At 44.9% G+C, this 27,985-nt stretch overlaps 1 protein-coding gene across 1 annotated transcript in view; it reads left to right on the plus strand.

The window, feature by feature from the left end:
* The window catches only part of slc35f6 (solute carrier family 35 member F6), a 75,962-nt gene that overhangs the window by 22,931 nt on the left and 25,046 nt on the right, over positions 1 to 27,985 (plus strand). Inside the window, exon 2 of the mRNA XM_063033381.1 lies at positions 25,050 to 25,122. Within this exon, the coding sequence (XP_062889451.1) occupies positions 25,050 to 25,122 (73 nt within the window). The remainder of the gene's footprint in view (positions 1 to 25,049; positions 25,123 to 27,985) is intronic.

The raw sequence follows: 27,985 nt of genomic DNA on the forward strand, positions 1-27,985 counted from the left end.
ATTGAGTGACATTGTTGAAGTTATCAAGCACATCAAAGCAAAAGCCCGTAACTCATGTCTGTTAGAGCAGCTTTGCGAGGAAATGGATGCAGAGCACAAACGCCTTCTCTTGCGCATTGAAGTCAGGTGGCTATCAAGGGGGAGAGCCCTGGCCAGGGTTTTTGAGTTAAGAGAGCAGCTACAGAGGTTTCTTTCAGGAAAAAAGTCACCACTGGCAGCACACTTCAATGACGAGGAGTGGATAGCAAAACTCGCTTATCTGTGTGACATCTTCAACCTGCTCAATGAACTCAATTTGTCACTTCAGGGGAGAATGACAACTGTCTTCAAGTTGGCAGATAAAGTGTCTGCTTTCAAAGCCAAACTGGAACTGTGGGGACAGCGAGTGGACAGGGGCATATTTGACATGTTCCCAACATTAGCTGGGATTTTGGGAGAGACTGAGGCTGCACTGTCCTTCTCACAGCTGGTGCGTGATCACCTATCTTCGCTGTCGACAGAATTCGAGCGTTACTTCCCAACCGCAATGACCCAAGACGTGCAAAGGAATGGGTCCATGACCCATTTGTGAATGTCCCCAGTGAATCATCCATGTCAGCGCGGGAAAAAGATCAACTCCTCGAGCTTGCAAATGACAACGGGCTGAAAAGTATGTTTGACGTAACATCTCTGCCGGCATTGTGGATCAAAGTCAAGGCTGAATATCCTGAGATAACCATGAAAGCACTGAAAACATTGCTTCCATTTCCAACATCATATCTCTGTGAAGTGGGGTTTTCTGCAATGAATGCAACGAAAACTAAATTGCGGAATGATGTTATGATGCTATTGACTTATAAGTGACTTATAATTGACATCTCTATATTCCTGCAACGAAAATATGCCCTGTGTGTTTAAATCAGTTGGATAAACCCTTTTAGAAAGGAAATTGAGTGTATTAGCCACTTATAAGTGACTTTGTTGACTTATCACCTATATTCTGGTCGTGATCCCTCCCCCCACCGGTGGGCCGGTCCGTAAGAATATTGTCAATATTAAACCAGTCCGCGGTGCAAAAAAGGTTGGGGACCCCTGATGTAAACAACCCCTCCATGACTTCCTCCTTTTCTGCAGCCACGACACCATCTCTGATCAACAGTGCCACGTCCCCACCTCTTTTGCCTCCCTCCCTGTCCATTCTGAAACATCTAAAGCCTGGCTCTCTAAGTAACTATTCCTGCCCCTGAGCCATTCAAGTCTCTATAATGGCCACAACATCATAGCTCCAAGTACTGATCCACGCTCTAAGCTCATCCACTTTGTTCATGATACCGTACTCCTTGCATTAAAATATAGACACATCTCAACCATCGGTCTGAGTGCGTCTCTTCTCTATCACTTGACTATCTTCCCTTTCGTACTGTCTCCAAGCTTTCTCTATTTGTGAGCTAAACTCCTCTCCCCAGTAGCCTTTGCAAACCTGGGATTGCAACCTGTCCTTTTTGTACAGGTCACACCTGATCCAGAAGAGATCCCAATGATCCAGAAATCTGAATCCCTGCCCCCTGCTCCAATACCTCAGCCACGCATTATATCCTCCACCTCATTCTATTCCCATACTCACTCTCACATGGCACAGCCAGTAATGCCAATATTACTACCTTTGTGGTCCTGCTTCTCATCTTCCTTCCTAACTCCCTATAGTCTGTTTTCAGGACCTCTTCCCTTTTCCTACCTACGTCGTTGGTACCAATATGTACCACGACCTCTAGCTGTTCTCCTTCCCACTTCAAGATATTGTGGACGCGATCAGAAAGATCCCAAACCCTGGCACCTGGGAGGCAAACTACCATCTGTGCTTCTTTCCTGCATCCACAGAATTGCCTGTCTGACCCCCTAACTAGAGTCCCCTATCACTGCTGCCATCCTCTTCCTTTCCCTTCCCTTCTGAGCCACAGGGCCAGACTCTGCCCCAGGTAGGTTGTCTCCCCAACAGTACTCAAGCAGGAATACTTATCGTTAAGGGGGACAGCCACTGGGGTACTCTCTAGCACCTGCTTCTTGCCCTACCCTCTCCTGACTGTCTCCTGTGGCCCTAGAGTGATTACCTGCCTATAGCTTCTCTCTATCACCTCCTCACTCTCCCTGACCAGAGGAAGGTCATCAGTCCCTAACGTGGTCCCTAGGGACCTGCAGCTCGACACACCGGGTGCGGATATGGCCGTCCGAGAGGCTGGGAGTCTCCAGGACTTCCCACATTTGACATGGAGCACAGAACACCGGCCTCGCACACATTCTTTCTGTCTGTATTCTAAACAGATAACCTACCTCGCCTAAGCCCGGTTGAGCCAAAGCCTTCCTACTCTGATGCCTGCTTCTCCGGCGCCCACTCCGTAAAGCTGTCTTTTTTTTAAAACTCTTACCGCTATTCTCACTGGCCGACCTCCACGTGCTTGCGCAGTCATGCCCCGTTCAAACTGCTGAATGTCTAGTATGTTGTCTGCAATACTGAGTTTTAACGTAGTTTCCATAGTTTCAGTTATCAGGATTTCTTCTATTTTTGTTATTTCTCTCCCTGCTGCTCCCACCCAGGATTGTATTGCTTGTGGGTGAGGACCAAATTGTACTTAAACTGGTCTGCTTCTAATTTTCCAGCACCATGTGTGTATCTTCAGATGTTGGTCAATGGCACGTTGCATTCTTGGGCAATAGCTTCAGTTATGCATGCAACTACTGCTCTTATCGCCAGTAAGAATTCAGTACCTTCATATCCAACCAGTAAGTTAACATACAAACTGACTGATTTTTCCTTTTTGCTCTATCAAGACAGACATGGACTGCAGGGAAGGGCCAAGTCATTTTTGCACCCTTGACCATGTGACCGTTAAATCCATGAATGTAGCTTGAAGTTGTGCCATCAGATCGGTTTAACATAGATAGAACATAGAATAGTACAGCACAGTACAGGCCCTTCGCCCCACAATGTTGTGCCGACCCTCAAACCCTGCCTCCCATATAAGCCCCCACCTTAGATTCCTCCATATACCTGTCTAGTAGTCTCTTAAACTTCACTAGTGTATCTGCCTCCACCACTGACTCAGGCAGTGTATTCCACGCACCAACTACCCTCTGAGTAAAAAACCTTCCTCTAATATCCCCCTTGAACTTCCCACCCCTTACATTGAAGCCATGTCCTTTTGTATTGAGCAGTGGTGCCCTGGGGAAGAGGCACTGGCAATCCACTCTATCTATTCCTCTTATTATCTTGTACACCTCTATCATGTCTCCTCTCATCTTCATTCTCTCCAAAGAGTAAAGCCCTAGCTCCCTTAATCTCTGATCATAATGCATACTTTCTAAACCAGGCATCCTGGTAAGTCTCCTCTGTACCCTTTCCAATGCTTCCACATCCTTCCTATAGTGAGGCGACCAGAACTGGACACAGTACTCCAAGTGCAGCCTAACCAGAGTTTTGTAGAGCTGCATCATTACATCGTGACTCTTAAACTCTATCCCTCGACTTATGAAAGCTAACACCCCATAAGCTTTCTTAACTACCCTATCCACCTGTGAGGCAACTTTCAGGGATCTGTGGACATGTACCCCAAGATCCCTCTGCTCCTCCACACTACCAAGTATCCTGCCATTTACTTTGTACTCTGCCTTGGAGTTTGTCCTTCCAAAGTGTACCACCTCACACTTCTCCAGGTTGAACTCCATCTGCCACTTCTCAGCCCACTTCTGCATCCTATCAATGTCTGTCTGCAATCTTTGACAATCCTCTACACTATCTACAACACCACCAACCTTTGTGTCGTCTGCAAACTTGCCAACCCACCCTTCTACCCCCACATCCAGGTCGTTAATAAAAATCATGAAAAGTAGAGGTCCCAGAACAGATGCTTGTGGGACACCACTAGTCACAATCCTCCAATCTGAATGTACTCCCTCTACCACGACCCTCTGCCTTCTGCAGGCAAGCCAATTCTGAATCCACCTGGCCAAACTTCCCTGGATCCCATGCCTTCTAACTTTCTGAATAAGCCTACCGCGTGGAACCTTGTCAAATGCCTTACTAAAATCCATACAGATCACATCCACTGCACTACCCTTGTCTATATGCCTGGTCACCTCCTCAAAGAACCCTATCAGGCTTGTTAGACACGATCTGCCCTTCACAAAGCCATGCTGACTGTCCCTGATCAGACCATGATTCTCTAAATGCCTATAGATCCTATCTCTAAGAATCTTTTCCAACAGCCTTTGTTTTCCATCTTTTGTGAGGTAGGGGGTTGAACTTGTAGTTTTTCATGTAACTGAACTTGAGGCTGAAATTGTTGTAGTAGAATTTGCAGTTGAGCTGCTCTCTTATGCCAACAATTTTCCATTCAATGTCCTTATTTCTAACCACAGAAATTGCATATTTTTACTACTTTGCATGTGTGGCCCAGATTGGGATTGCTGTGAATTCCAGTTCTACTTGTTCTGTTGGTTAGCAGGTGTAGACTGCTCCAGGAGCTCAGCATGACCCAGTCTCAGCTGACTGGATCACATCATTTCTTGCTCCTATCTAACCAGGACAAGTTAGTTCTTAAAAGCAACAGAATTGTGGAAGGCGACGGATACGTTTCAGATGCTCTATGGCGTGGACTCTGTATCAGTTGGACCTGGTGGTAATGATGGTTGTTACAGGGACGTTTAATGTATTCTTAGCCAAGTAGGTATCAGATGTAAGCTTTCTGGGCAGCGGCAGGCTTGGGTTGTCTGAGTGCGGTTCTTTCATTGATGAATCTGTCTCTTTCTTTCTCAACAGATAATCTTCCAGTACTTGCATTCAGAGATTTTGTTTGTAAATCCCCCTTTTTAATCCACTTTATTTCAAATCCACTAGTCCTTTAAATATTTATCGGAGATCACATCCGACATAGGAAATTAATTTCGGCTGGCATACACAAAATGCTGGACAAACTCACTTAGCAGGTCAATGGGAAGGAACAAGCAGTCGATGTTTTTGGGCAGACGGCTCTTCATCTGGACTCGGGGGGGGGGGTGCGGTGGGGTCCCGAAGAACTGTCTCAGACCGAAACATTGACTGTTCACTCGTTTCCATAGATGCTGCCTTACTGACTAAGTTCCTCCAGCATTTTGAGTGTTTGTTTCTTTGGATTCACAGCAACTGCAGAGGCTCTTGTGTTTATAATTAATTTTAGCTTTCAGTGGGGGCTAGGAGATGGACTCAGTTGTTTTGTTAGCATTAAACAAAAATGAATGCTGTGATCCCATTGTGAGATTTTCCCCGTAAGTGTCCATGTCGGGCAGTGTTGTGGTGTTTCGGTGACCTATGGGGTCAGCTGCTCAAGGGCGGTAACTTCACTGTAAACTTGTGGAGATCTGTACACGTTACCGAAATTAATAACTGATTTTTTTTTTGCATTGAAGGTATTTTATTTTAATCTCTGCTGTGCTTAAGTTCCAAAACTGAATGGAGGGAAAGGAAATCGCTTAAAGGGGAGGTGAAAGCCATAATTAAAACATCTATTCAGTCACTATGGCAACAAAGTTGGGATAAGGAAAGGAAAGGATATGGTGAACATTTGGTCCATGATGATAGACGAGAAAAGCTCGTTTATCTCAACTGCTGTTTTTATTGCGACGAGCGCAATAACAGCGCTATTGCTTGACGATAACTACTCCATCACATTCAGATGGGGGAGGTGATTGTTACAGACCCCAGTTACAGTCAGGGTGACTCTCAAACACACACAAGCAAACAACTGTATGACCCGAGCTAAAATGTAACAGTAAATGAAGTTGAACATCTGGCCGTAGTTCCACGGATGGATTTTAAAACAAGAACAATAAGTAGTGCTGGCCACTAGGAATGTTGGGGCGACTGTTGAACACCCCCCCCCCCCGGAGCACCACAGTGTCCCCACCTGAGGGGTCAGCCGTCCCCAGTAACCCCAGAGTTTACAACAAAGTACAAAACTCCTGGTGCTGGTCAACACTGCCACCTGGGTGCCGAGGAGTGTCCGTAGTTCCCCTTCACTGACGAGGCACTTCCCTTTTCAGCCTTGCTGCGTTGGTGATGGCCAAGGGAAATGTGCCAGGCGGACCCGGGGCGGCATGACTGCCTTCTGCTGCTCAGGCAGCTGCACCTGGGTATCTGTGCCTAGTCGAGCACCTCTCCCAGTGGCTACCAAGCCTGGAGGATAATCCTTTTTCCGGGGTAGGGTAGTAGACCCATAGTGGGGCCCCCACAGTGTACGGCTGCATTGGCGCCCTAAACTGGTGGCCCATCCCATTCTGGGAGATGCGAGCGTCACAGCAGTGCACGAACGGCTCCACGCCCTGCCTGTATCCAGGCCAGTAGGAACGTTCGTGCAACCTGCCCAAAGTCTTTGTGACCCAAAATGGCCGACCACGGCACCATGCTGTGCAGCCCCCAGGGGACCACCAGCTGCAGGCGATGTCTGTCCGGCCACTACCGGAGCAGCAACCCATTACGCACCTCCAGCATTCCACGCTTCAAGTATAGGAGTGACACTTCATCAGTGAAACTTGTGATAAGAAAGCTATGACCACGTTAATGGGGCTATCTAACAGTCCGCAGAATTTAGAGGAACAAGTTTCTTAGAGACATTGCACATTGTTGCAAGAAACATAACATTATAGTGAGTGATTTTAACTTCCCACATATTGACTGGGACTCCCATACTGTAAAAGGACTAGATTGTCAAATGTGTTCAGGAAAGTTTCATTCATCAGTACATAGAAGTCCCAGGGAGAAACTGTGCAATATTAGGGAATCTGCTATCAGGGAATGAGACTGGGCAGGTGACGGAGGACTGTGTAAGGGAACACGCTGCACTTAGTGATTGTAATGCCATTAGTTTCAAAGTAAATATGCAAAAAATATAGGTCTAGTCCACGGCGTTCGGATTCAAAGGTTACACATATTGGCGAGAAAGGAAGGTAGGCAGAGGGGTTGGTGTAGCTCTGCAGAAATCAGCAGAAAGATGTGACATAGAATCGGAAGATGTTGAATCCTTGTGGGTTGAGTTAAGAAGCTGCAAGGGTAAAAGGACGTTGATGGCAGTTATATACAGGGCCCCCCCCAACAGTGGCTGGGAGGTGGACCACAGTTTACAACTGGAAATAGAAAAGGCGAGTCAAAAGGACAATTTTATGATAGTCATGGGAGATTTCATCATGCAAGTCGATTGGGAAAGTAAGGTTGGTAATGGATCTCAAGAGAGTGAGTTTGTTGAATGCCTAAGAGGTAGCTTTTTAGAGCCGTTTGTTATTGAACCTACTAGGGGATCTGCTACACTGGACTGGGTGTTATGTAATGAACCGGAGGTGATTAGGGAGCTTAAGGTAAAAGAACCTTACGACGGTGAAGGAGAATCTTAAGGGATTCTACGAATGTGTTTAAGAGCAAGAGGATTGTAAGGAACAAAATTGGTTCTCTGGAAGATCAGAATGGTCATCTGTGTGTGGAGCCCAAAGAGATGGGGGAGATCTTAATTTTAATTAAATTTTTTTTGTATCTGTATTTACTCCAGAGATGGATGCAGTCTATAAAAGTGAGAAAAGGTTCCACTTGGCCACGTTGGAGCTGGCAGAGTTTTCAACTTCTTGCAGCTTTTTTCCAACCCTTTGCAGTGGCCCCACTGAACCAGATGGTGATGCAGCCAGAGAGAGTGCTGTCCCCAGTACATCTGTAAAAATTTAGTTTAGCTGTATATCTTTTGTTTTCCTTCATGTCTAAATCTTGAATATACTGAGTGAACCTTCTTGGGTAGACTTGCTACCCTCCTGGGAGAAGAACTTTTCTTCCCATTAATCCTGTGTTACTTTTGGAAAGACTTGGGTCAGTCATCATCTGTGGAAGTCAAAATGGTCAGTGTTCTGAATCTGAGATGCTTTGTCAGAACCCAGGAGAGGAAGGTAATGATCACAATATGATTGAGTTCAACTTGAAATATGATACGATAGGGTCTTTTAAGAGACTTTTGGATAGGTACATGGAGGTTAGAAAAATAGAGGGCTATGGGTAAGCCTAGTAATTTCTAAGGTAGGGACATGTTCGGCACAACTTTGTGGGCTGAAGGGCCTGTATTGTGCTGTAGGTTCTCTGTTTCCATGAAACTTGATGGGGAGAAAGTAAAGTCTGATGTAGCAGTAGATCAGTGGAGGAAGGGAAATTACAGTAATTTGAGAGAGGAGTTGGCCAAAGTAAATTGGAAGGAGCTACTGGCTGGAATGTCAGCAGAGCAGCAATGGTGTGTGTTTCTGGGAAAAATGAGGAAGGTGTGGGACGTTTGTATTCGCGTCTATGTGTGTGTGCGTGTTCGTTCCAGCATCTGCCGATCTTCTCTTTGGGAGAATACACAAATCCTGTTGAGATCAGTAACAATTTTGTGTGTTAAAATGGAAATCCTCTAATACAGTCTTACTCATAGAGAAGTACAGCACAAAAACAAGCCCTTCAGACCATCTAGTCCATGCCAAACCATTTAATCTGCCTACTACAATCGGCCTGCACCACGACCATAGCTGTCCCTAGCCCTACCACCACGTACTTATCCAAAATTCTCTTAAATGTTGATATCAAGCGCGCATGCACCACTTGCGCTGGCAGCTCATTCTATACTCTCACGATTCCTTGAGTGAAGAAGTTTTCCCTCATGTTCCCCTTAACTTTTCACCTTTCACCCTTAACCCATGAACTCTAGTTGTAGTCCAACTCAACTGCCCAAGTTGTTATAAAGAAGAGAGAGGCTCAGTTACAGCCTCCTGGAAGACTGAGGAGATTGATTAAGATGTTGCTGAGTGTTACTTACAGGTGATAGGCTAAAGTTTGACATAAATGGACTGAAGTTATGAATCTAAGAATAGACCTTGTTCTCTTTCAGCGCTGTCATTCTTCTGGGGTCTGAAAATGTGCAGAAAAATCACTGGAGAGAATTAATTGCACAAAATAAGGATTCCATCTTATGCACGAGAAATTCTGCAGATGCTAGAAGTCCAAAGGAACACACAAAATGTTGGATGAACTCAGCAGGTTGGGCAGAATCTATGGAAACCAATAAACAGTCGATGTTTCAGACTGAGCTGCTTCTGCAGGACTGAGAAAGACGGGGCAGACTCCAGAATAAAAAGGTGGGGGTAGGAGGAGGATAGCTAGAAGGTGGGTGGGAAAGGTCAAGGGCTGAAGAGAATGTATTCTAATGGGAGAGGAGAGTGGATCATTGGAGAAAGGGAAGGGGGAGGGGACCCAGGTGGAGGTGATAGGCGGGTGAGAACAGGTAAAAGATCCAAGTGGGGAATAGAGGACGTGGGGCAGGAGGTGAATTTATCAGAAGGAAAAATCAGTATTGATTGCTTCAAGTTGGAGGCTCCCCAGATGGAAAGTAAGGTGTTACTCCTCCACCCTGAGGGTGGCCTCATCTTGGTGCAAGAGGAGGCCATAGATCGACATGTCAGAATGAGAATTGGAATTGCAGTTAAAATGTTTGGCCACCGGGAAGTCCTGCTAGTGGTGGATGGAGTGGAAGTGCTCGGTGAAGTGGTTCCCCAACTGCACCCTACAGAGGTATTAGTAATATACAGACATTGGATAGGCTGGTTTGTTTTCCCGATAATGGTGAAGACTGCAATGGAATGCTCTGCCACAGACTGGTGGAGGCCAAGTCTGTAAGTATATTTAAAGCGGAAGTTGATCGTTTCCTGATTGGTCAGAGCATCAAAGAATATAGCGAGCAGTCAAGTGTATGGCGTTGAGTGGGATCTGGGATCAGCCATGATGGAATGGCGGAGCAGACTCAATGGGCTGAATGGCCTAATTCTCCTATATCTTGTGGTCTGAAACGTCAAAATCAAGCACGCATGTACCACTTGTGCTGACAGCTCGTTCCTCACTCAATACCCTCTGAGTGAAGTATTTCCCCCGCATGTTCCCCTTAAGCATTTCACCTTTTACCCTTAACCCTTGATCTCTAGTTGAAGACCCACTCAACCTCAGTGGAAAAAGCCTGCTTGATGGAATACCTCCATCAAATCTCTTCTTATCTTCTACGTTCTAAGGAATAAAGTCCTATCCTATGTAACTTTTCCTTTAATATTTAATATCATAACTTGGGTCTTCTAGACCTGGCAACATCCTTGTAAATTTTCTTTGTTATCTTTCAAACTTGTTAACATCTTTCCTGAAGGTAGGTGACCAAAACTGCACACAGTGCTCCAGATTAGGCCTTACCAACGTCTTCTACAACTTCAATGTAACATCCCATCTTGTGTACTCTATACTTTGGTTTATGAAGGCCAGTGTGCCAAAAGTTTTCTTTTCGACCCTATATACCTGTGACTCCACTCTCAAGAAATTGTGGACCTATATTCCCAGTCTCCTTTGTTCTACCACACTCCTCAGTGCCCTAGCATTCACTCTTAAAGACCTACTTTGGTTGGCCGTATTGAAGTGCAGAACCTCGCACTTGTCTGCATTAAATTCCATCTGTCATCTTTCAGCCCATTTTTCCAGTTGATCCCGATCTCTCTGGAAGCCATGGTAGCTTCCTCACTGTCCACTGCACCTCCACTTGAGCTACTGTGAAGTAAAATGTGCTATCCACATTTTTTTTAAATGGTTAGATTTGCTATTTGTTAATCTTCAATGCAAACTTTGTTTCAAACCGTGTCTCACTGAAGGTTAACATGCAAATACGGCGGAGAAGAATACAAATGGAATGTTGGCCTTTATTGCAAGATGCTTTTCATTGCATAGCGTCATGGTGAAACCACACCTGTGTTATTTGCATACAATTTTAATATTTTGCCTTAAAGGAATAGACAGAAACAACATAATAATCAGATAGGTTGCTAGGAAGGTGCCTCTGGACCGGCTGAGCTTCTGTTATTTGCTAGAGGTTTAGAATGAGATCACTTCAAAAAAATAGTGTAAATACTTAATAGTGTTGATAGTATGAAATGACGACTTCATGACCTTCATGTGTTGTATGACACAAGTGATCACGGTCTTTTAACCATGACTATTCTTGGCAAATCTCTCTACAGAAATCTCTCTACAGATTTGCCTTTGCCTTCCGGGCAGCGCCTTTACAGGATGGACGATCTCAGCCATTGTCAATACTTTTCAGAGATTGCCTGGCATCAATGGTCACAAAACCAGGACCTGCTGCTCATATGACCATCCACCACCTGGTGAAATGGCTTCACGTCTGGGGGGGGGGGGGCTAAGCAGATGTTACTCCTTGCCCAAGGGTGACCTGCAGACTAGTGGAGGGAAGGAATGCCTTACACCTCCTTTGGTAGAGACATATCTCCACCCTGCCACTAGGAGCAGATGGAGGGAAAATGTTTCTTCAAAGTCGAGAACTGAAGCTGTCAAACAGTTAGGCCATATGTGTCAAATGCAGGGAAACTTCACCTGATTAAGGTAAATCTTCACAACTATCATCCTTCTCTCCTCTGAGGACAGTGGAGGGTCAATCATTGATTGAATTCAAAATGGACATGTTGTGGCAATTGAAGGAATTGAGGATGGGGTAGGAAAATTTTTTGAAGGTGGGCATGGTAGTTCAGCCATATTGAATGGCAGCGCCATCGTGAGGTGACGTACTGCTTGAACCAATGATGAGCTCATGTCTTGGATGCGTGGTGTGTTTATTTCCTCATACCGTGGATCAGAGTTTTCTGGTTTGACGTAACCACCTTTATTTCAACTCAAGACCTGCAGAATGGCTGATAGATTGAAGAAGAGGATTGAAGCACTGACAAACAATAATTACTATTTGGCAAACAACAGGAATTCTGCAGATGCTGGAAATTTAAGCAACACACATCAAAGTTGCTGGTAAACGCAGCAGGCCAAGCAGCATCTGTAGGAAGAGGTGCAGTCGACGTTTCAGGCCGAGACCCTTCGTCAGGACTAACTGAAGGAAGAGTGAGTAAGGGATTTGAAAGTTGGAGGGGGAGGGAGAGATCGAAAATGATAGGAGAAGACAGGAGGGGGAGGGATAGAGCCAAGAGCTGGACAGGTGATAGGCAAAAGGGGATACGAGAGGATCATGGGACAGGAGGTCCGGGAAGAAAGACAAGGGGGGGGAGGGGGACCCAGAGGATGGGCAAGAGGTATATTCAGAGGGACAGAGGGAGAAAAAGGAGAGTGAGAGGAAGAATGTGTGCATAAAAATAAGTAACAGATGGGGTACGAGGGGGAGGTGGGGCCTTAGCGGAAGTTAGAGAAGTCGATGTTCATGCCATCAGGTTGGAGGCTACCCAGACGGAATATAAGGTGTTGTTCCTCCAACCTGAGTGTGGCTTCATCTTTACAGTAGAGGAGGCCATGGATAGACATGTCAGAATGGAAATGGGATGTGGAATTAAAATGTGTGGCCACTGGGAGATCCTGCTTTCTCTGGCGGACAGAGCGTAGATGTTCAGCAAAGCGGTCTCCCAGTCTGCGTCGGGTCTCGCCAATATATAAAAGGCCACATCGGGAGCACCAGACGCAGTGTATCACCCCAGTCGACTCACAGGTGAAGTGTTGCCTCACCTGGAAGGACTGTCTGGGGCCCTGAATGGTGGTAAGGGAGGAAGTGTAAGGGCATGTGTAGCACTTGTTCCGCTTACACGGATAAGTGCCAGGAGGGAGATCAGTGGGGAGGGATGGGGGGGGGAACGAATGGACAAGGGAGTTGTGTAGGGAGCGATCCCTGCAGAATGCAGAGAGAGGTGGGGAGGGAAAGATGTGCTTAGTGGTGGGATCCCATTGGAGGTGGCGGAAGTTACGGAGAATAATATGTTGGACCCGGAGGCTGGTGGGGTGGTAGGTGAGGACCAGGGGAACCCTATTCCTAGTAGGGTGGTGGGAGGATGGAGTGAAAGCAGACGTATGTGAAATGGGGGAGATGCGTTTACGAGCAGAGTTGATAGTGGAGGAAGGGAAACCCCTTTCTTTAAAAAAGGAAGTCATCTCCCTCATCCTAGAATGAAAAGCCTCATCCTGAGAGCTGATGCGGTGGAGACGGAGGAATTGCGAGAAGGGGATGGCGTTTTTGCAAGAGACAGGGTGAGAAGAGGAATAGTCCAGATAGCTGTGAGAGTCAGTAGGCTTATAGTAGACATCAGTGGATAAGCTGTCTCCAGAGACAGAGACAGAAAGATCTAGAAAGGGGAGGGAGGTGTCGGAAATGGACCAGGTAAACTTGAGGGCAGGGTGAAAGTTGGAGGCAAAGTTAATAAAGTCAACGAGTTCTGCATGCGTGCAGGAAGCAGCGCCAATGCAGTCGTTGATGTAGCGAAGGAAAAGTGGGGGACAGATACCAGAATAGGCACGGAACATAGATTACTATTTGGCGTTCTTATTTTATTATTGTCTTTTTTTTCTAAACAGCCAAGTGCAGCTTTGGGCTTCTCCATGTGCACCAGCCAGTATTTCTGAATTTCCACTTGTATGCTGAATGTTGAAAGGCGTAGATCAGGGCTTCCAAACATGGCTGTATGGACCCTTTGGTTAATGATAAGGTCCATGGCGTAAAATAAGGATGGGAGCCCCTAACTTGGATAGTGGATGTGGGGAGGATGTTTCCTTTGGAGTGGGAGTTACCAGAGAGCACAGCCTCAGAAGTCAAGGACGTCCATTTAGAACAGAGATGAGGAGGAATTTCTTTATCCAGAGGGTGTTGAATCTGTGGAATTCGTTACAATGGACAGCTGTGGGGACCAAGTCATTGGGTATATTTAAAGCAGAATTCTTGATTAGTAAGGGTGTGAAAGATTACAGGGAAAAGGCAGGAGAATGCAGTTGAGAGGGAAAATAAATCAGCCATGATTGAATGGTGGAGCAAACTAAATGGCCGGATATGCTGGTACCCTTTTATCCCTTTTGCCAATCACCTGTCCAGCTCTTGGCTCCATCCCTCCCCCCTCCTGTCTTCTCTTATCATTTTGGATCTCCCCCTCCTCCTCCCACTTTCAAATCTCTTATTAGCTCTTCTTTCAGTTAGTCCTGACGAAGGGTCTCGGCCCGAAACGTCGACTGTACCTCTTCCTAGAGATGCTGCCTGGCCTGCTGCGTTCACCGGCGTTTTTTGTGTGTGTTGCTTGCGTTTCCAGCATCTGTAGACTTCCTCGTGTTTGCGTCACTACTTTTCATTTCTCTTTTTGTACGACTTACTTAATTTAACATCTTATACATATACTTACTGTAATTTACAGTTATTGTGTAGTCATAGTCATACTTTATTGATCCCGGGGGAAATTGGTTTTCGTTACAGTTGCACCATAAATAATAAATAGTAATAGATATAGTAATATTACTGTTAGTAAATAGTAATAGTCATGGAAATAATAAATAGTAATAGAATAGTAATAGAGAAATAGTAATAAATAGTTAAATAGTAATATGTAAATTATGAAGTAAGTCCAGGACCAGCCTATTGGCTCAGGGTGTCTGACCCTCCAAGGGAGGAGTTGTAAAGTTTGATGGCCACAGGCAGGAATGACTTCCTATGATGCTCTGTGTTGCATCTCGGTGGAATGAGTCTCTGGCTGAATGTACTCCTGTGCCCACCCAGTACATTATGTAGTGGATGGGAGACATTGTCCAAGATGGCATGCAACTTGGACAGCATCCTCTTTTCAGACACCACCGTGAGAGAGTCCAGTGTATTGCACTGTACAGCTGCTGCAAAACAACAAATTTCACCACATAGGCCAGTGATATTAAACTTGATTCTGAATGTTGTTGTTAACCCAAGTGACACAGTCACTGTATATCTCAACGTACATGTGAAAAATAAATCTGAATCAATGCATTTATCAAAGGATTCTTTCTACATGCTTCCCAGTCTAATCCATTAAATTAACTTTAAATGGGAATGGATGTGATAGTGAATACTACCATTCACCAGCAGAGCGAGCTCCTGTTGTAAACAGGAGATTTTGCAGATGTTGGAAATCTTGAGCAACATGCACAAAATCTGGTTGCTTTGGGAATGTGGGAATGTTCTAGGTGGGATTGGTGATGGGGCATTTGCCATGTCAGTTCACTTGCTTCTGTGATCCTCTCCCACACACTTAGTTCCAAACTGTGGTGCTTGTGCCTGATTATTTTTGATCAAATCCTTTGCTTAGTTTTGTTGCCTTTTGAAAATAGTACCTCAACGATAATCATTCCACAGAATGGATGTAGAGCAGTTCATGCTATTTTGGCAACTTGTATACTATCTTTTTAAAGCTTTTAGAAACCAAACATCTCTACCAAAGGAGGTGTAAGGTGCTCCTTCTGTCTATTAGCCTGCAGGTCACCCTTGGGCAAGGTGTAGCATCTACTTGCCCCCCCCCCCCACACCGATCAAGGTCACATGAAGCCAATGGAAGCAGGTGGTGGATGGTCGTATGAGCAGCTGGTGCATATCACAAGTCCTGATTATGACACCAGGCAGACAATCTCTGAAGAGTATTGATAATGGCTGGGGTCACCCATCTTGTAAAGGCACTGCGCAGAAAAAGGCAATGGTAGAAAAATTTGCCAACAATAATCATGGTTATGGAAGGACCGTGTTCACCCAAGTCATATGCCACAGTACATAATGATGATATTTTGCCAATGATAGCCCTTTTCCTTCCATGGTTTCCTTATCCCAATTGCTTGATGAAGAACAGAAGAGAAATTATAGTGTTGCCACACAGTTCACGTCTTCAGCACTTTGTGTTTGTTACTACGATAGACTGATGACTACGCTGTGTTGAACACAAGAGGAAGAAAGAAGAGGAACAGTTGGCCGATTGATGTTGAGGAGGAATTGAAGTGTTGAAATCTGAAATAAATTATGTAATGGAGTGCTAGTTGCGTGAACATGAATGAGCAGATTAAGGATCAAATTAAAAACGGAATGTTGGAGCACAGTACAGGCTTCTTGGCCCACAATATTGTGGCAACATTTTAACCTACTCAATCTAACCTTCCCCTTCTCCTTAACCCTCTATTTTTCTTTCATCCATGTGCCTATGTAAGAGATTCTTAAAGCCCCCTGAGAATTGTTTGTTTGCTTCACTTTTTTTTGAAAGAAATACAATGGGGAATAGGCCCTTCGGGCCCTTTAAGCCATGTTGCCTAGCAACCTCCAATTTAACCCTAGCCTAAATGCAGGACAGTTTACAATACCAGTATGTATATGTCACCATATATAACCATGAGATTAATTTTCCCACGGGCATACTCAGCAAATCCATAGAGTAGTAGCTATAACAGGAGCAATGAAAGATCAACCAGAGTGCAGAAGACAACAAACTGTGCAAATGCCAATATAAATAAATAGCAATAAATAACAAGAACATGAGATAAAGAATCCTTAAAGTGAGACCGTTGGTTGTAGGGACATTTCAATGATGGGGCAAGTGAGTGTAATTATCCCCTTCTATTTAAGAGCCTAATGGTTAAGGGGTAGAAGTTGTTCTTGAACCTGGTGGCTTGAGGGTCTTGTACCTTCTACCTGATGGCAACGGTGAAAAGAGAGCGTGACCTGGGTGGTAGGGACAGCTTTTCATGCAGATGTGCTCAATGGTTGGGAGGGCTTTTCCCTTGATGTACTGGGCCAAATCCACTACTTTTTGTAGGGTTTTCCATTCAAAGGCATTGGTGTTTCCATAGCAGTCTGTGATGTAGCCAGTCAATATACTCTCCACTACACATCTATAGAAGTTCGTCCAAGTTTTAGATGTCATGCCAAGACTCTGCAGACTCCTGTGGAAAGAGAGGTGTTTCTGTGCTTTCTTCACAGTTGCACTGCGTGCTTATTCCAGGATAGGTCCTCTGAAATAGTAACACCTAGGAATTTGAAGTTGCTAACCCTCTGCACCTCTGAATCTCCTATGAGGACTGGCTACAATCAGTTCCTTGGTCTTGCTGACATTGAGTGAGAGGTTGCTGTAATGACACCACTCAGCCAAATTTTCAGTCTCCCCTCCTGAATGCTGATTCATCACCATCTTTGTGTTCTTTCATTGATTTTATTATGGTTCGATTATAGACCTATTGAGTATGCCTGCAGGAGAATGAATCTTAGGGTTGTATATAGTGACATGTATGTACTTCGAACTTTTGAACAGTAAACCTTAGAGAAAAGCAGAAGTTAATCATGAGATGGTTTGCTAGGAAGGTGCCTCTGTCCTGAGCTGAGTTTGGGTTGACTAAGCCTTTATTATTTACTAGAGTTTAGAATGAAATAGCTTCTACAAATACCTAAGTGTTGATAGGGTGGAACAAGTTCTTAATGGTGGTCTTAGAGTAGATGGACAGAAAATGTTTCTTCAGGCCAAATTCTAGAACTAAAGATATTTTCAAAGGGGTAGGCTATTGCTGTTAGTGGCAGATGAACTTCACCAGGTTATGGTAAATCTTTTTGCTATTGCAGCAATCCATAAAAATTAAAGCAGAACTTGAAACTTGTGTGAGAGCCACAAAATTACTGGGCTCTTCATTTGCGAGGACCACAAATGGATGAGTCAACGGTAAGGAAGACAAATGCCACGTTAGCATTCATCTTCAGATGTGACGAAAGAGGGTTACAAAAGTACACATAGACTAAGATGCTAACTGTCCTGTGCTAGCACCAGTGGGATCAACAGTTGATCTGCCACCTGTCTTCAGGAGAGAGAGATAAGTAAGACAATGGAGCAGCATTTGGAAATGTTAATGAAGAGACGAGAGAGTTTAACGGAAGGAGACACCGGTCTGAGTATTGTCAAGACCGGCTCCTTTTGAACCCTGAACTGTTTGAAGTGTGATGGACAGGCGATACCCCAGCAGGGGGATAAAAAGGGGCAGGTTCGCTAAGACGACACACACGACACCACGAGGTAACGAGACCCTGGAAGCGGCGCGCCCCCACAAGTCGGTGGGAGTTTTGGAGGTCTGGTCGCGGGACCAGCCATAGACGCACAGGGTGGAAAGATACGGTCGGCGGGAACCTGGTGTGTGTCCGCCCTTGCCTGGGTGCCGGGTTCACCGCTGAAGAACGATCAGATCTGAAATGGAGGGGTCACAGTCGATGACCTCAGAAGACATTACAAAGGGCTCGCCCGAAAGCTAACTGCGAGGAATATCAAAGGTCTGTTGAATCCGATTTGAATATCAGCATTCGCTCTCTCTCTCTCCCCCAGCGGCACAACAGCGATTACTGCGAACTGAACTAAACTGAACTCTGTCACTTGTGATTGAACATTTTACCCCTAGACTGCGATAGAGCTGATTGACCCTATTATCCTAGTTCTGTGTACATGTGTGTTTATTCATTGCTAACCTGTTGCATTTATATCCTTACTATTAGAGTACTGTGTTGCTTATTTCTTTAATAAAACTCTGTTAGTTCCAGTAATCCAGACTCCAACTGAGTGGTCCATTTCTGCTGGTTTGGCAACCCAGTTACGGGGTACGTAACATAAGTGGGGTTCTCGTCTGCGATTTCAAATGCTAAATTTGGGACGGGGTAAATTGATTGGGTTAAAAATTCCCAAAAGAAAGAAAAGGCAAACAGCAGAAATGGAGATTGAGGAATTTCTAAAGGCGCCGACCTTGGAGGCATTAGAGGATGCCAGGAAAGTGGAATTGGCAGCTGTGGCCAAACGATTGAATCTTGTTAAGGGCAAGTCGACAATGAGGAGAGAGGAGATACACAGAGCTATCGTAGAGCACTATGTATCTAAAGGTGTGTTTCCCCAAGGGGAGCTGGAGGTGGTATCTATGGGAAAACCTGGTGGAGATGCAGTACAGGTGCAGCTTGAAAAACTGAGACTCGAGCACGAGTTCTGGCTACGGCAGCTAGAACACGAAGAGAAGCAGTTAGAACAGCAGGAGAAAGAGAGAAAGTTAGAACGGCAAGAGAGAGAGAGGGAAAACAGTTGGAGCGAGAAGAGAAACAGAGGGATAGGGAATTCGAGCTGGAGAGGTTAAAGATGGCAGAGCAGGGGCCCATGCCAAACCAAGGTGGAGGGTTCAGGGCGACCCAGGAGGTTAGGCTGGTTCCCCCATTTGACGATACCGATGTGGATCGGTACTTTCTCCATTTCGAAAATGTTGCTGCAAGTCAGGACTGGCCGAGGGATAAGTGGGCTGTTTTGCTTCAGAGTGTACTAAAAGGGAAAGCCCAACAAGCTTACTCGGCTTTGTCCGCGGAAGATGCCCAGAGGTATGAGGTGGTGAAAGAGGCCATCCTCAGGATTTATGAGTTGGTCCCGGAGGCATACCGGCAGAGGTTCCGGAATGCGAGGAAGCAGTGGGACCGCACGTATTTAGAGTTTGCCCATGAGATGCAGACATATTGTGAGTGTTGGTGCGCCTCGAAGGGGGTAAATGGGGATTATGACAGACTGCTACAGCTGATCCTGATTGAGCAGTTTAAAGGTTGTGTCCCTGACGGTATGAGACCCTGCCTAGATGAGAAAGAGGCAGCCACGTTAGCCGCAACTGCTAAGTTAGCGGATGAGTACGCGTTGATGCATAAAATGAAGTTTTCCCCGAGTAAAGGCTACCAGAAGGGTAGTCAGGACGGCGGGGAGAGTCCGCCAGAAAAGTCAGAAAATAAGCCGGGGACTAGTGAGAAGGATAAGGTAGACCGGGAGCAGTCTGGTAGGAAGTCTCCTGGGGTCGTATGTTATAATTGTGGGAAAGTTGGACACTTTGCATCCAGGTGCTTTGCCCCAAAGAAGGAGACGGGAAAAGGAAAAACTGCGATTTCGACTGGCTGTATTGAGCTGGTAAACAAACTGCTAGGAGAGGAAAGGTCTGCCAAAGTTCAGGAAGGGCACGAGAGGTTTATCTCGGCCAGATTGGTGTCGGTGAAGGAGGGGTTAAACCCAGTTCCAGTGCGGATCTGGAGAGACACGGGAGCGTGTCAGTCATTGATATTGAAGGGTGTGTTAGAGTTTAGTTCAGAGACCCAGACTGGGGAGGTCAGGGTCAAAGGTATTGGGGAAGGGACAGAAGCAGTACCCTTGTACCAGATACACCTACAATGCAACTTGGTCTCTGGACTAGTCACGATCGGGGTGAGGCCCGAATTACCGATGAAAGTCGTGGAAGTCTTGCTCAGTAATGACCTCGCCGGGGGAATTGTGTTCTCGGCAGTGAGATTGACAGGGCCACCTGCCAGCATTAAGGCCCCGCCCATGGACTCACAGGTTCATTCTGTTTGCGCAGTGACTCGCTGTATGTCCAGAGAGACTGCTGAGACGTTTCTACCAGCCTTGTACGAGGAGGGGGTAGAAAGTGAAAAGAAGGAGCATAATGAAACAGGAAGAAGTGGGGAAATTAAGGTAGATTTATCATTAGAAAAGAAGGACTTTATACAGGCACAGGAGTGAGACGAGGAAACAGCTCTCTCTGAAGCAGGATTAAAAAGAGAGCCAGTAGGCTATTGTGTGGGGGAGGGTGTGCTAAGGAAGAAAGGGAGACCAAGTACCGTACCCGCAGATGAGGAATGGGGTATGGTGCCAAAAATTTATGGGGATGAGAATCTTAACCTGGCCCACAAGATACCACTCGGTGGACATTTTGGGGGGAGGGAAACAGTCGGCGGAATCATGCAAGAGTTTTACTGGCTGCACAGGAGGAAGGATGTTATTGACTATTGCAGACGTGAGTTAACACAGTTAGAAGCTATTAACATGTTAAAAGCCCACCACGGTCAGAGAACAGATCTAGCCGGTGATATCATGAAAATTAATGAGGCTAAGGTGCCACCTGATAAGGGGAGGACCCATTTTGAAAAGGTAGGTGTGGTGCCGACCAGATGGGAGATGTCTATTGTGTTGACCCGTTTTGCTGATAAGGTCTCTCACCTAACTCCCGAACAAAGCGGGCCATTGATAAAACTCAAACAACAGGAATTCTGCAGATGCTGGAAATTCAAGCAACGCACATAAAAGTTGCTGGTGAACGCAGCAGGCCAGGCAGCATCTCTAGGAAGAGGTGCAGTCGACGTTTCAGGCCGAGACCCTTCGTCAGGACTAACTGATGCTGCCTGGCCTGCTGCGTTCACCAGAGACTTTTATGTGTGTTCATTGATAAAGCTAATTAACCGGCAAACGCACGTAGGTCTAGATGTCCCGAGACGATGCAAAGAGCTGGGACATGGGGCTGTTGTCACATCAGGTCAGCCTAGTGAGCAACACCCCTATAGAATGATTAATTCAGTGACAAACAGGCTAGAGAACACAGAAGTGTATGTTGGCGATGTAGTGGTCTGGAGTAACACATGGGAGGAGCTGTTCAAAAAGCTGTTTGAAGCCAGCCTGACAGTGAACCTCGCAAAGAGTGAATTCGGCCACGAAAAAGTCACTTATCTGGGATTTGTGGTAGGACAGGGGCAGCTGGCTCCGATGCAAGCTAAGGTGTGGGCTATCTCTGAATTCCCCACCCCGACAGACAAGAGAGCCCTGAGAAGGTTCTTGGAGATGGTGGGGTACTTTCGGAAGTTTTGCAGAAAAAAGAACAGCTTTGCGGATAGTACCCACCCTCTTACAAAGCCCTTGCCAAAGAATGCTAAGTTGGTATGGGACGACCCTTGTTATCTGTGTCTGGGGCAAAAACCACTGAGAAGTGACACTGATCACAATTCATCAGTGTTTACGGCCACTATGAAGTCTGCTAAGTTGGAGCCTGGTTTGAGAGGATTATTAAAATAACACATATAAAAGGAACAGAAAATGTGATTGCTGACTGTCTGTCAAGATATTGACAACTTAAAGTTCTCTGTAGTAGCCAAATAGCTGATGAAGATGTATATTTGTGTGTATCTAATAATGTATTCATGCTTATAATTTTTACCCCGGTAAAAATCCTTAAAGGGGAGGGGTGTGACAAAAGAGGGTTACAAAAGTACCCATAGTCTAAGATGTTAACTGTCCTGTGCTAGCACCAGTGGGATCAATAGTTGATCTGCCACCTGTCTTCAGGAGAGAGAGATAAGTAAGACAATGGAGCAGCATTTGGAAATGTTAGTGAAGAGACGAGAGAGTTTAACGGAAGGAGACACTGGTCTGAGTATTGTCAAGACTGGCTCCTTTTGAACCCTGAACTGTTTGAAGTGTGATGGACAGGCGATACCCCAGCAGGGGGATAAAAAGGGGCAGGTTCGCTAAGACGACACACACGACACCATGAGGTAACGAGACCCTGGAAGCGGCACGCCCCCACAAGTCGGTGGGAGTTTTGGAGGCGCCAGCCATAGACGCACAGGGTGGAAAGATACGGTCGGCGGGAACCTGGTGTGTGTCCGCCCTTGCCTTGGTGCCGGGTTCACCGCTGAAGAACGATCGGATCTGAAATGGAGGGGTCACAGTCGATGACCTCAGAAGACATTACAAAGGGCTCGCCCGAAAGCTAACTGCGAGGAATATCAAAGGTCTGTTGAATCCGATTTGAATATCAGCATTCGCTCTCTCTCTCCCCCAATGGCACGACGGCGATTACTGCGAACTGAACTAAACTAAACTGAACTCTGTCACTTGTGATTGAACATTTTACCCCTAGACTGCGATAGAGCTGATTGACCCTATTATCCTAGTTCTGTGTACATGTGTGTTTATTCATTGCTAACCTGTTGCATTTATATCCTTACTATTAGAGTACTGTGTTGCTTATTTCTTTAATAAAACTCTGTTAGTTCCAGTAATCCAGACCCCAACTGAGTGGTCCATTTCTGTTGGTTTGGCAACCCAGTTACGGGGTACGTAACACAGAAGACTAGAATGTAAAAGCAAGATGTAATGCTGAGACTTTGAGGCATAGGCCAGGTCTCACTTGGAAGACTGTGAGCAGTGTTCGGCCCTTAACTGAGAAGTATGTGCAGACATTGGAGAAGGTTTGTGAGAATTATCCCGGGTCTGTACTCACCAGAATTTAGTAGAATGAGGGGAGGATCTCATTGAAACCTACTGAATATTGGAAGGTCTGGACAGAGTGGATGGGGAGAGGATGTTTTCTGTCGTGGTTGAGTCTTAAGACCAGAGGGCACTGCCTTAGAATAGAGGGACGAACCTTTGGAACAGAGATTAGATGGAATTTCTTTAGCTGGAGGCTGGTGAATCTGTGGAATTCGTTGCCTTAACTGGCCGTGGAAGCTAAGTTATTTGGTATATATTTAAAGTGGAGGTTAACAGGTCATTGATTAGTAGGGGATTCAAAGGTTGTGGGGTTGGAGGCAAGAGACTGGAGTTGTGAGAAATAATAAGTAAGCCATGGAATGGCAGATTGGGCTTGATAGGTTGAATGGCCTAATTCTACTCCTATGTCTATGCCCAAATGACCTCACCCCCGCCATCCTTATCCTTTTCCTCCCTCCCCCTCCCCTACCACATTCCCACATCCAATCTATCTGTTCTAGTGGATTAATTTTGGTAATGTTGCTGTGGATTTTCTGATCTTCAGTGGACAGATGAGCTAGCGTCTTGCAATCACTGGAATGTATGGTGACACTTGCAGGCTGCCCCCAGTACATCCTTGTGTGTGTGGGTTGTTAATGCAAATGATACATTTCACTCTGTTTCAATGTACTACATGTCAAAAATAAATCTGTACCTGATCTGAATCGAATGTATTTGTCGAAGGATTCTACATGCTTCCCAGTCTAATCCATTAAATTAACTTTACATAGGAATGAATGTGATAGTGAATACTCTCATTCACCAGCAGAGCGAGCTCCTGTTATAAACACGAGATTCTGCAGATGCTAGAAATCTTGAGTAACACACACAAAAGCTCTTGTTATACAGGTAGTTTCACTGGACTTGACTCACTGAATTGTTCCCACAATCTTTTGAATCACTCAAGGACTCTTTGTCTCATGTTTCTGTTAACTATTTACTAATCCTTTTTTTCTCTTTTTGTACTTGCAGAGTTTGTCTTTTGCTGTTTGTTTGTTTTGTTGAGTGCAGTCTTTCACTGATTCTATTGTGTTTCTGGTATTTATTTTGATTGCCTGCAAGAAAATGAATCTCTGGGTTGTATGTAGTGATATATATGTACTTTAATAATAGGTTTACTTTGAACTTGCTTGTGGTGACTGCAGTAGTTAAATTGCCAGATGGGTGATCCAGAGACTGGACTAATACTGAAGTCCATAGTTCAAATCTCACTGCAGCAACTATAAAATTAACTATATTTAGCAATCAGTCACTGGTAATGACTGCTATGAAACTACTGGCTGGTCAGATTTATCAATCCTGCCAAGGGAGGAATTGTGCTGTCCTTGCCCAGTCTTGTGACTTCAGACTTGTTGAGCTAATACCCTCGTGGTCCTGTGAGCCATTCTGTTCTGGGATCGTTGCTGCTGACAGCTACATCCGTGACAGACTCCCAACCACAGCTGAACCTACATCCTGTAGTTTAAACGTCTAATACCTCACTGGCCCAGTCTCCTTGTGCAATTACCGTACTTGGATTTTTAAAGTGCTAAAATTCTTTTGGAGGAAAGTTCAGAGTATGTGTGTGTCATTATATACTACCTTGAGATTCATTTTCTTGCAGGCATCACAGTAAATACAAAAAAAAACAATAGAATAAATGGAAAAACTGCACACACAATTAGACAAACAACCAATATGCAAAAAAGTAACAAAACTGAGAGCGTGAGTTATGAAGTCCTTGAAAGTGAGTCTGTAGGTTATGGAATCAGTTCAGCATTGAGTGAAGTTATTCAATATGGTTCTCAATGTTTATTGCATATGTTATGGAAACAGGTCAGTGTTGGGGTGAGTGGAGTTATCCCCTCTGGTTCATGAACCTGATGGTTGAGGGGTGGGAACTGTTCCTGAACCTAGTGGTGTGGGTCCTGAGGCTCCTGTACCTCCTTCCTGCTGGCAGCACTGAGAAGAGAGCATGTCCTCGGTGGTGGGGATTCTCGATGATGGATCACTCTGATGATAAATCTGGATGGTGTTGGTGATGGATCTTGATGATGGGACGTGTTGGACGAAGCAAATATCGAGCGACAAACTGTTTCTAGAAATATGAACATTGTTTTTATCTTTTTAACTGTCAGGTGGGCTGATGACTTCAGTGCTGAGGGTTGTCATGGATCAGCAAAACACAAGTTCAACCATCCTTTCCTTCAGGTGAGTGCATGCCAACTGCGTTGCTAACAGCTACCATAACTTGTGCAAAATGTAATTCTGTTCAATCACGGTATACAAACCTGACATCAAATGATTTGGGTGCAAGACAAAACTAAAGCAACACACAAAAAATGTTGGAGGAACTTGGGTGGTCTGGAAGCATCTGTGGAGAAGAGTAAACAGTTGAAGTTTCAGGCCATGACCCTTCATTAGGAGAATCTAAATCTTAAATTTCTGTAGTACAGATATAAGCCTTTTGGTCTTTTTTTTTTCTCTCTTGTCAACTCCGTGCCTGTATATACTGATCTCACTTTAATATATTGTTTCTATATCCTTCTGCCTTACTTATTTAAATACCCATCCAGATCTCTGAAGTTCTTAACCATTCTGCAATTACCAAAGCTGCAGAATGTTGCAAACTCAGCTAGCTCCTTCATGGGCACTAACATCCAGGACCGCTTTAAAAGGCAATGCCTCGAAAAGATGGTGTCTGTCGTTACGGACCCCAGTCACTCAGGGCATGCCCTCTTCCCATTGCTTCCATCAAGGAAGAAGGTACAGAAACCTGGAGATACATATCCAATGATTCAGGAACAGCCTCTTCCCTTCTGCCATCAGATTTCTGAATCAACATTGATCCCATGAACACTACCTCACTAGTATCTCTTCCAAGATCCTAGCAATCTCCTTCCTTGCTTCCATAACATTTTAAGTCAGGTCTTGGGGATTTCTCTACTTTTGTTTCAAGACCTTGATGAAAGAGGTGTTAATATTGATAAGTTCTGGATATGACTATTCCCTCCCTTGAACTTGCTGGTATGCATTTCTTCACGTAAGTACAGATTAAAAAGTGGTAATTTACAACCTTCACACACAAAACACTGGAGGAACTCAACAAGTCAGGCAGCATCCATGGAAACAAATGAAAAGTTGATATTTCGGGCCAAGACCCTTCATTAGGGCTGGGAATGAGGTGATAGATGAAGCCAGGCAGGTCGGGAAGATAAAACGCTGGAGAAGAAGGAATCTGGTAGAAGAGGAGAGTGAACCACATGAGAAAGGGAACCTGGTCCATTTCCTGTGGCTCGTCACAGGAAAACCCCATTAATCCTTGAGGTGGACTACTCTTCCAACGTGCCTGTAAGATCTTCTCGGAGTCTCCTTTACCTTCATGGAAATTGTGGCCCTTTTTTTTTGCCTGCTATTCCTTGTATTTACTTCTACCTTCCTTGTACTGCTAAAGCAACCTGTTTGATCCCAGCTGCTCATAGCTAATGACATATCGCTTCCTTCCTGAACATATCACTTGATAACAAAGGCTTCCTAATCTTGTCACTTTAGCCCTTCACTCTAGCATTTCACTTGCCAGCAATGTTCCCTCTAATTTTTAGTAGTCAGTGTGCGCAAAAATCTTATGTTGTACAAATGTTTTTCCTGTCACAGAAGTATGTATGCACTGAATGCACACATGGCACAGTTTATGTAGGTTTACAAAATATTTGACATAAAACTGCACAAAATAACAACAAAATAGCATACATATTTAAGTCACTCAGTTATTTTTTCTCTCTCCTGTCTTTAGCATTTACCCATCCTTTGTAAACTCTATCTAGACTAATAGAACTTCCATCCACACTCGGGTTGGAGGAACAACACCTTATATTCCGTCTGGGTAGCCTCCAACCTGATGGCATGAACATTGACTTCTCAAACTTCCGCTAATGCCCCACCTCCCCCTCATACCCCATCCGTTATTTATTTTTATACACACATTCTTTTTCTCTCTCTCCTTTTTCTCCCTCTGTCCCTCTGACTATATCCCTTGCCCATCCTCTGGTTTTCTCCCCCCCTCCCCCTTTTCCTTCTCCCTGGGCCTCCTGTCCCATGATCCTCTCGTATCCCTTTTGCCAATCACCTGTCCAGCTCTTGGCTCCATCCCTCCCCCTCCTGTCTTCTTCTATCATTTTGGATCTCCCCCTCCCCCTCCCACTTTCAAATCTCTTACTAGCTCTTCCTTCAGTTAGTCCTGACGAAGGGTCTCGGCCCGAAACGTCGACTGTACCTCTTCCTATAGATGCTGCCTGTCCTGCTGTGTTCACCAGCAACTTTGATGTGTGTTGCTTGAAATTCCAACATCTGCAGATTTTTCGTGTTTCCATCCAATTGGTAGCTTTTGATTCTCATTAACATAAATGACACTCACCTAAACGGTTTCTCAGCTTGTTTTTGAGTTGATTCATTAGGCTAAAACCTCGCTCACAGTCCGCACTAGACACAAGAAAGGTTCCCCCAATGTCCATCAACTGTGCAAGGTTACAAAACTGTTCATTGTGAAGTACAAATGCCACCATTTGAGCAAAGTTTGAAATCAGTTTGGATTTAATTTTTTCTTGCACGGAAAATTTGAGATCATTAAACTGTCTAACTATTACAGTATTTTCAACTGGAAAATCATGTTATTTTAGACATAAGGCATTGTTCATCGCCAGATGTGTAGTCACAATCTGCAATTGTGAAGAAATCAAAAGCTGACCATTCTTGTACCTCGTCTTCAGGAAACCTTTGTTCTAAATGAATACAAAGGCTATTTATGAAAGTCAACAGCGAACTTGTATCTACTGTGATGTTTTCTTCATATTGTTGGCTTACCAAAACTTTAACTTTGTCACTCCACAAAACACTGTCTCCCAGATACTGCTTTCTTATCTTGTTAACTTTGCATCGCGCAAAATGAAGTGAATCAGTCGGTGTCAGGCCACTCTTCTGCAGAATCTTGCACAGTGCAGCCAGTTCATCAAAGACATCACTTAAAACCTGTAAAGCTATGTTGTATGTGAAGTTTATCAACTTCTTGTGACAGTAT

This window comes from Mobula hypostoma, chromosome 2, assembly GCF_963921235.1.
Source record: "Mobula hypostoma chromosome 2, sMobHyp1.1, whole genome shotgun sequence".
Lineage (NCBI taxonomy): Eukaryota > Metazoa > Chordata > Chondrichthyes > Myliobatiformes > Myliobatidae > Mobula > Mobula hypostoma.